The sequence below is a fragment of the Fukomys damarensis genome, unplaced genomic scaffold (genome assembly GCF_012274545.1).
Source record: "Fukomys damarensis isolate Sample0158 unplaced genomic scaffold, DMR_v1.0_HiC HiC_scaffold_23, whole genome shotgun sequence".
NCBI lineage: Eukaryota > Metazoa > Chordata > Mammalia > Rodentia > Bathyergidae > Fukomys > Fukomys damarensis.
The window spans coordinates 11,704,864-11,714,461 of record NW_022900935.1 but is presented as its reverse complement, the minus strand read 5'-3'; the positions used below and the strand labels follow the sequence as shown (position 1 = coordinate 11,714,461).

Genomic DNA, 9,598 nt, shown 5'->3' with positions numbered 1-9,598 from the left:
GAGGAAAAAAATATGAGAAACTGAAAAAATGGAAATAAAGTGTTTGTAAATGGGGAGGGGAGGGGGGGGTGAAGGGAGGGCAGGGACAAGGGGAAAAAATGAGAATCAAGACCTATTATGTAAAGGTAGAGAATCCCAAGGATGAATGTAACTGTATTGTATACCTAGATTGTACCAATAAACTCAATAAAAAGAAAAAAAAATAAAAAAAAAGCTAGGTACTGGAACCAGGGATTTAGCCCAGGGGCACCATACTTGCCTCACAAGCTGAAGGTCCTGAGTTCGATCCCTGGTACCAGGAGGGGAAAAGTTTAAAAAATAGCAAGAGACCATGTAAATTCAACCCAAAAGCTGCTAGATGATGGAAAGAAGAACATAAGATTAATCAGAATCAATGAAAACTCAGAAGACAGCACAAAGGAAATAAAAATCTGTTCATATTAGTAATAACATAAAATTTCCCAAGCATGGAAAAAGAATTTGACATACAAATAAATGAGGCATTCAGACCCCCAGTAAGCCATGATCAGGGGGAAAAAAAAAAAAAAAAAAAAAAAGCCTACTCCAAGGCATATAATCATCAAGATCCCAGAAACCCAACAGAAGAACAAAATACTACAAGCAGTTAGAGAAAAGAAACAAATCACCTATAAAGAAAAATCTATCAGAATCACAGCATACTTCTCAACATAACAAATGCTTTAGTCAAGAAGAACTTAGCCAGGCATGGTGGCACACACCTGTAATTCCAGCACTCGGGAGGCTGAGGCAGGGGGATCACTGTGAGTTCAAGACCAGCCTGGGCTACATAGAGAGTTCCAGGTCAGTCTCAAGTACATAGTAAGACCCTGTCTCAAAAAGCCAAAAAAAAAAGAAAAAGAAAGAAAAAAGAAGAAGAAGCGCTTGACTAAATAACAAAAGTAAACCAAAATCCCACCTGGATTGACATACACTGCAAAATTATCTTTCAAAATTGATGGAGAAATAAGATACTTCTATGATAAACCTGAAACATGTGAAGAAATTCACCACCACCAAACCAGTACTCCAAAACGTTCTGAAGGATGTTCTTGGAAAAGATAATGAAGACAACAATTCCATGAATGGCAACAGAATGAAACCACCAAGCAAAGGAGGCAATTAAACAAAAAGAAAAGAAAGGGACCAACAACAGGAAAATAAATATGACAAGGATAAGTCAATACTATTAACTATAACCATCATAAATGTTCTCAATTCACCAATCAAAACCAGACAAGGACCAAACTAAAAAAAACAAAACTATAAATCAATTTCCTTGATAAACACAGATGTAAAAATCCTCAATAAGATATTGGTAAACAGAATGCAACAAATCATCAAAAGGACCATATATCATGATCAAGTAGGTTTCATCCCAGCGATGCTTTGGCAGTTCAACATATGCAAATCAGTAAATGTAAAACACCACATAAATAGGACAAAAATCGTATGATCATCTCAATAGACACAGAAAAAGGTTCTGATAAAATCCAACACCCATATATTGAAAAGGAAACCTTAAAAAATATTAATAGGACCTTATCTTAATCTGATAAAAGTCATTTATGACAAACCAATGGCTAACAAAATACCCTTTGACATACCAACTGGATCAGTTCCAAAGGGCTGGTTGTAACTCAATATGGCTGAGATCTGGGGGTTTACCTGGATACATGCTATAGATAACAAGAGGCAGATGGATCTTCCATTAACCTAATTAACCCAAGGTGTTTGTAAGTCAGGCCAGTTGGAACTTGAGGGTCTACTGTATTAAACAGGGAGAAGCTGGAAGCTTTCCCTTTAAAATCAGTAATAAAACATGGATCTCCACTATCACTACTCCTGTTCACTATAGTACTTGAAATATTAGCTAGAGCAATCAGGTAAGAGAAAGAAATAAAAGGGATATGCATAGGAAAGAAAGAAATCTAATTATCACAATCTGAAGTTGACATGATCCTTTATATTGAAGACCCAAAATATTCCACCAAAAGAGTTCTATCAAAGTGTAAATAGGGATCAAAATGTGTAATTTATACTGTGTAACAGGAAGAAAAGGTCTAAAGGTGTAGGGGAAGTGGGAGGGGTAGAGGAAAGGTAAGAAGGGAAAAGAAAGAAATATGAGAAAAGGAAAAAAACAGAAACAAAGTCTTTGTAAACAGGGAAGAGTGGAGGGGGTGAAGGGAGATCAGGGGAATGGGGGAATAAAATAAGACCAAGAAATGTCATGTAAAGGTACAAGATCCCAATGATCAATGTAACTGTACTGTATACCTAAAATGTACCAATAAAAATTTTTAAATAAAGATGAATTTTTTTCTAAAAAGAGCGTTCTATAATAATCCAATTCAGCAATGTAGGAGGAAATGGGCACACAAAAATCAATAGCATTTCTATACACCAATAATGAACACACAAAAATAATAATAAAAACAGTATCATTCACTGGAACACTTAAAAAAAATACTGAGGAAAGAACCTAAGGAAGAAAGTGAAAAATGTCTATAACAACAACTAGAGAACTCGGAAAAAGGAGTTCAAAAAACGGAAAGATATCCTCTATTCCTGGATCCTCTGTTTTAATACCATCAAAATGGCAACATTCCTAAAATTCACATACAAGCAATGCCAGTACAATCGAAATATCAACAGCATTCCTCAAAAAGATTTTTTAAAAATCTTAAAATTCATAGAGAATAAGAACAGACCTAGACTAGCAAAAGCAATCCTGGGCAACAAGAGCAAAGTAGGACGCATCACAATCCCAGATTTCAAGTTATATTACAAATTATGATTAAAAACTGCATGGTGGGCTGAGGATTTAGCTCAGTAGTTCCACCACGTGCCTCACAAGTGCATGGTACTGAGTTCACTACCCCGGTACCAAAAACAAAAACAAAACTGCATGGTACCGGAACAAAAACAGACATGGATGAATGGCCCCCTTTTCAAAGATCAAACAATTGAAAGTGCTTGGGGCTATTTCTGCACCCACTATTCCATTCCATTAATCCTCATGTCTGTTTTTGATTTTGCCATTCTCAGGTTTAAATATCACATGGTTTCTCTTACATGAGAAATCCAAAATATAAATAATTTAAAGAGCAAAAGATAATAAAATATTTGGAGATGGATCTTTCTCAAATGGGAAGGGGATTAAATGAGACAGAAGGAGGGTATAGAAAGAAAGGGAAAAAAATAAAAAAGGAGTTAAAACATGCTATGTACCTCCACAAAAGGAATGTCTGCATTATGAATTGCAAACATGTACTAATAAAAATAGGTTCCAAGAGAAGTCAAAACACAAATCCGTCTCTGAGAGTAGCAAGTCCTAACAGTTTTAGCATGGCTGAAAATTTCAACTTCCAAATCTCCTCTGAGATTTAAGGAAAATTCTTACTGTGAGCCCCTGTTACAAATGAAAAGAAAGTTAAATACTTCCAATATACAATGGCACAAGACAAACATTACCATTCCAAAAGTTACAAACAGGAGGATAGCAAGGAATGGGAACAAAGCAAGGCCAAAATCCAGCAGGACAAACATTATATCCCATAGTTTCACTTCCAGCATCCCTGGCAATCTGTGGCAAGTTGTGAACTCCAAAAGGCTTGAGTGGCTCCGCCACTGTAGCTCTTCTGGTGGTTGCAGCTTCCATGGCTTCTTTCATTGGCTGGCTTTGTTCACTCCTTGCAGCTTTCTTTAGATTATCTATGTCTGTGGCTTCTACAACATTCTAGGGTCTCCACTACACTTTGGCATCACATTCATAGCCTCACACACTGCCTGGCCTCCTAGGCCTTCTTGTGAAATATGAGTGGACCCTAAAACTTCCTGACCCTAAAACTCTTGCATTCTGCATGCACCTAAAACCAGAACCATATGGATGACATCATGGTCTATTGCCAGCTGGAGCAGTAGCCAGGCTTCCTTCTCTCTTGGCTATAGGAATCCAGTGTCTATGAACCAAATCCCAAGGAAGAACTTCTCCAGACCTTTTCCATTCTGGAAAGTGGTACTCTAGGGCTCTCCTGTCAAAGTAAGAGACTTTTGCAATTTTGAGGCTGCAAAGGGTAGAGTCCTGATGATTTGAATTCTGTTCCTTCTCAGCAGTCAAGATCTCTTCTGCTTTGTCTTTGCAGTCTACAGCTTTACTGACCAAACTCAAAATATTTTAAATAATTCTGCTGGGCTCTTTAGCTTTTGATTCTTAACATAAATCTGGCTGAAAGCCCCTAACGGTTGTCATGCCACCACCTCAACATTAGACTGCCTTGAAATTCTTTCTGTCAGATTAATTAGTCCACTGCCCCTAATGTCAGTCTCAAGCAAAGTGTCTGGACACAAGCAAAATACAAACTTTCTGCCAACTCATAACACACATCATCTGGAGTCCAACAGTCAATGCAGTCCTTCCCAGCAGAAACCTCCCAAGCCCAGTTATTACTGGTATAACTTCTGTTGGCATTCTGGTCTCCTGAGCTCTGACCAGAATCTCCCATCAAGTACATCCAAAGGTGCTCCAGCTCTACTTCTTCAGCTGGAATCTCAGAATCTTTCCAAACTCTTTCCACAAGCCACTCCCGAAGGTTCCACTACATCGTCAGGTACAGACACAGCAACAACCCCACTTCTCTGGAACCAAACTCTGTCTTCATTACTTTTCTCATTTCTAAGATAAAATACTCAACACTCAAAGTTAAAGAAGAAAGAGTTGATTTAACTCACAGTTTGTAGATGTTTCAGTTCATAATCAGCTGGCTCCAAGGCAGGGTGGCATGGCAGACAGGCATAGCAGAGAAGAAAAGGTGGTGGGCAGAAGGTAGCAAAACAAGCAAGGGATCGACCACAGCTCTTTCTATCGCTAATATCTTATCAAGGCTACTGAGGGAAAGTAGCACTCACACCCATAATCCCTTTATCTTAGCACTGCACCATGAATCAATCCCAGAGCCACACATTCTAGATTCAGCCACCTCCGAAAAAGCCTCATGTAAGACTGCATGAGGCTTTGAGAGGACATCTAGATACAAGCCATAACAGAGTTTGTACATGGGGAACAAGGATATATCTGCCTTTTGCATAAAGGAATTTACACGAGGCTTGGGGGGACATCTAGACACAAACCATAACAAAGTCATTTTTCAGAAGACAGGAAAAGTATAGATAATGTGACTCCTGTAAGAACAGTAACGCAGGGGTCAGGGATTAGATCAGTGGCGCCATGCTTGCCTCGCAAGCGTAGGGTTCTGGGTTCAACCCTTAGTAATGGGGGTGGGGAGAGACCAGCAATACAATGTATGTGGCCTTAAGTGTCTTTGTTTCAAACACATGTAGGGTTTTAATTTCAACTGGTCAAATCTAACCTCCTCATTTAGCAGATGAGGAAACAAGATGCACAGATGTAGAATGACATGACCAGGGCCACTTAGCCTTTTGGTGCCAGATCTGGGTTAAGAATCCAGATTCCTGTTCTATGGTTAACCAGCCATGTAACATGCTAAGTGTGGGGCTACAAAATATGTCTGTATGTCGAAATATGTCCACAAATACTATGATGTTTCTCCCTTTAAAAGGCAGGGAGGAAATTCCTCTTTACTTAAATATGGGATATACTTAATGACTCACTTTTAAGAAACAGAATGTAAAGAAATGATTCTGTGACTTCTAAGGTTGGGTCATAAAAAGACATGACTTTTGCTTGGTGTTTTTTCTTATTCTTCTCTTGCTCCGTTGTCTGACTCTAAGATGCCATGTTTTGCGGATGCTCAAGAGGCCTTGTGGGAGGTCCAGGGAAGGAGGTACAGAGAGAGGAAGCACACCTGTCAGGATGAGTCTATACTAACTTGTCCCTGAATTATATGGGACCTTGCACTTGCCAGGCAGGCAGCAGAACCACTGAACTAAATCCCCAGCCCAGGATTCTTTGATTTGGAATAAAAATCCAATTAAAAAAAACATGTAAGTCTCATTCACCCCAACAAATGTATATAGATTCCTTTATATTATTTGTCACTTTCAACTTTTTCTACTGTAACCGTTAACACTGGGAATATAAAATATGTTTCCCTACGGAAAAGTCAATCTTCCATAATTTTATTCTCATTAAAAATCCATCCAAATGATAGACATGAAAGACAAAAAAGAATAATTTCCCTATGGACAAAATCTCTTTTGTCTTATTACTAGTCAACCTTTGACAGAACGGCTCAAATAGTATGGCTCATCTAATAAATAACATGTGCATTATAAATCAAAACCTACCTAATCCTAAGCATGATTCTAATGGATAATTTGGAATAAATGCGAATCAAGTGCCACTTTGTTCTCTTTTGCATGAGGGCACTCATGCTCTAGGGTGGACTTCTTTTTCTTACTTTTACTTGGCCCAAACTCACTCTGCACAACCTGTGTTTTTGCCTACCTTTGATATAACTTTGCTACCATTACAAAAAAATGTTTTAATCGAGCCTCATTTAAAACAAACACTAAAAGAGCCAAATACATACTCCATCCATCACCTTTCCCCTTCTGATCGTAAAGGAGAAATATTCATTTTATTTGATTTACTTAGTAAAAATATTTCAGATGTTTTAAAAAATTTTATGATACTAATTATAATATGACTATGAAAAATAAATATACTTTCAGAAAAGCAAAGTCATCATTTTAGATATGGTTTTCAAACTGTTTCATCTTGAGTTCTATTTTTAGAGGAGTTACTAAGAAAACGCAACATCAATGGATCATATGTCATTTCTTCTGCCAGATTCCATGGTGCTAATGAACAAATGGAAAAAAGAAAAGTGAAAATGTGGTAGTGAAGAGCCAGTGAAAATTTATACTATACCTCAAAACATAAAGGCCTGTAAGCACAAACCAGAAACTACCTGTTTCAGCACTAGGAAGTTTATCCAAGCCATAACACAATGAGGGTTGCTTCTCAAGCAATAACAGATGTGTCTACTAGCCAGAAGTTTTCCTTTCTCCAAATGCTCTAATGTTTGCTTGACAGTTCATACTGCTGCTCAGTGATTTCTGGAAAAGTTAACACATTAACCTAACAATGTTGCTAGATGGCATCAAAATCATTTTCATGACTTACTGAACAGTTACACAGGGATTTCTAAACCACTCTGTATACCAGCTGTGCTTGTTTTGTGTTTTAGGAACAATTATTACACAAGAAATAAATCACAAAGAATACAGTTACAATCAAACTAAAAAAATGTTTTTAAGAGTATTAATTACTAATATTTAATGATATTTTTGCCTATTACTAAGGTCTGGTTTCCGTAAATGACAATCAAAGTATTACGAAGTGACAGTAAAGATACCTGAAAAAGTCCTTGAAACATGACAAAGAAACATATTGCCCTAGTACACCAAGAATTTCTTCCCTAGAATTCCAAACTTAAAAAAAAAAATTAAATATTCCAAAGGTACTATAGAAAAAGAAACGAACATTTATTGAGCATCCAGCATTTGCCAGGTCTTCACATCTGTTGTTTTATTTTCATATTGCCCTTGATGAAGGTATTGTTATTTTCCATTTAACAAATGCCAAAACTTTTATTTAGAAGAGGGCTTAACTTATCTAAGATTTCACAATTAGTTAAGTAGTAGGACTAGGATTCACAGACAGGTCTGTTTTTAAAATGAAACTTCATTTTTCTATAATGAAGCCTTTAGACAGCAGCAAACTATGAAATCTTTTTCCAGGGATTAGTTAATTTGATGGTAGAGCCCTGCTCTCTCAGAGAATAAATACATGGGAAGACTGTACAATCAATCTCTTTTCAGTTACATTCATACAAAGGAAATCTTTCTGGGATTTTATCACAGTTCAACTGCTGAACTGTACTTGAGGCCTCTTCAAGAAGTACTTCAGTAGAGAGGTTTTTCACTTCTGAATGAATTTTTTCCCAACATCGGAGACATTATTACCAGAAAATTAAAAGGGCCAGGTTTTAATGTTATCTACTACAAATACTGCTGTCACTTAATTGTGGCTTCTGGAAATACTTTAATAAATGTTTTAGGCAATTCAATCAATCATTAAGTCACACATATGTTTGATACTACATTAAGATCACTCAACTGCTCTTATTTTTTGTTAATTCATAAACATTTAATGAGTCTTATCCTACACAAATTGAAATACACTTAAAAAGTCATTAATCACCCATTTCAATGCCTGTATTTGTCACAACATTTTATCAACCCAACTCTAAAAAATATGTAGTACTAATAGATTTCTAGAGACAATTTTGAAAAATGAATCAATTTCACACTATGCTCTGTAAATTGAAACACTAATAGGGCGGGGGATTTAGCTCAGTGGTTTGGTGGCCTGCCTTGCAAGCACAAGGACCTGAGTTCAATCCCTGGTACCAAAAAAAAAAAAAAAAACAACAACAACAACAAAAAAAGAAAAACGAATAATTTAGTACAATAAGCCTGAATGTCTCTCTGCTTCTTCTCCTCTTCCTCCTTTCTTCTTTTCTTGTAGTACTGGGGATTGAACCCAGCACCTTAGAGCGATGGTACCCTTTTTGAGATAGTCTTGCTAAGCCTAAACTGGGCTCAAACTTTCAATCCTCCTGCCTGAGCCTCCCAGAGTGGTAGGATTACAGGTATGTACCACCACACCTGGATTTCATTTCTTTAAATACTTTAGCAGGTAAAATCAGTTACACAGATTCAGTATTGCTTTGTACCTAACCCAAAACACCACGTGTCAATATAAATGTTTACTTGGGGAATATGCAGACCAGAAAATAAGATCAACTGCTCAGAAAAAGTAATAAATTCTCTACTTATTGGTTCAAAAGACCTAAGATCCTGCCATGGTATCCTGAAAAAGACTTTTCTAGATTTGAAGCTCAATCTTGATTATTTCATTCATGATAACAGAACAGCTAGAATTTTACTAATGACTTTCATACCTTTGTTCAAGACAACCTGGCCTTAAACTTTCAATCATCCTGGCCTCAGTCTCCCAAATAGGACTAGGATTCAAGTGTGAGTATTTTAATTCAGGTTCATTTTAGATAAACTAGGTTTCCACGAATCATTCTGGGAACACAGATACTATTTATAAAATGGCTGTTTGAAATCACATGTCTCAGTGTTTAAATAGTCAATCTGAAACAACCTTAGGGAAAAACTTTGAGAAAAATAAGTGTACAAAATTGAGGATTTATAAAACTTTATAAATCAGTTTTCAAATTTATTAGTCTGGAATACAGAGCCACACAACTAAATCTGGAATTGGAGAAATTACTAGAGAAGGAGATGCGCCACCATACCCAGCATGCATCCAGCTTTTTGATAGCTTTTATCTTATACAAGGTTTAATACAAAGTTTTATAACCTGTTTCTATTAGTAATTTCAGTGTTTTTTAGTTTTTCCACCTCCTCTGGTTTTACACTTTTACCTGTACTGACGGTGAAATTAAGTCAATCACCTTCAAAACCAAAGAAAAAACAATAGAGTAACTCTTTCTATATCCTTCTAGGTCCAAAAGTAATACATATTTCTCTTTTGCCTGTTGGGTAGGCCTCCAGTGCTTTT

General features: G+C 36.7%; 1 protein-coding gene across 18 annotated transcripts in view; it reads right to left on the bottom strand.

The window, feature by feature from the left end:
• Eif4g3 (eukaryotic translation initiation factor 4 gamma 3) overlaps window positions 1-9,598 on the bottom strand; it is a 304,279-nt gene that overhangs the window by 192,594 nt on the left and 102,087 nt on the right. For 14 of the 18 annotated variants that reach the window (XM_010626026.2, XM_010626032.2, XM_010626027.2 and 11 more), the window contains exon 2: window positions 6,912-7,059. The exons of the other annotated variants lie outside the window; for them this stretch is intronic. In XM_010626026.2, the coding sequence (XP_010624328.1) occupies window positions 6,912-6,944 (33 nt within the window). In that variant the 5' untranslated portion in view covers window positions 6,945-7,059. The remainder of the gene's footprint in view (window positions 1-6,911; window positions 7,060-9,598) is intronic. 18 annotated transcript variants of the gene reach the window in all.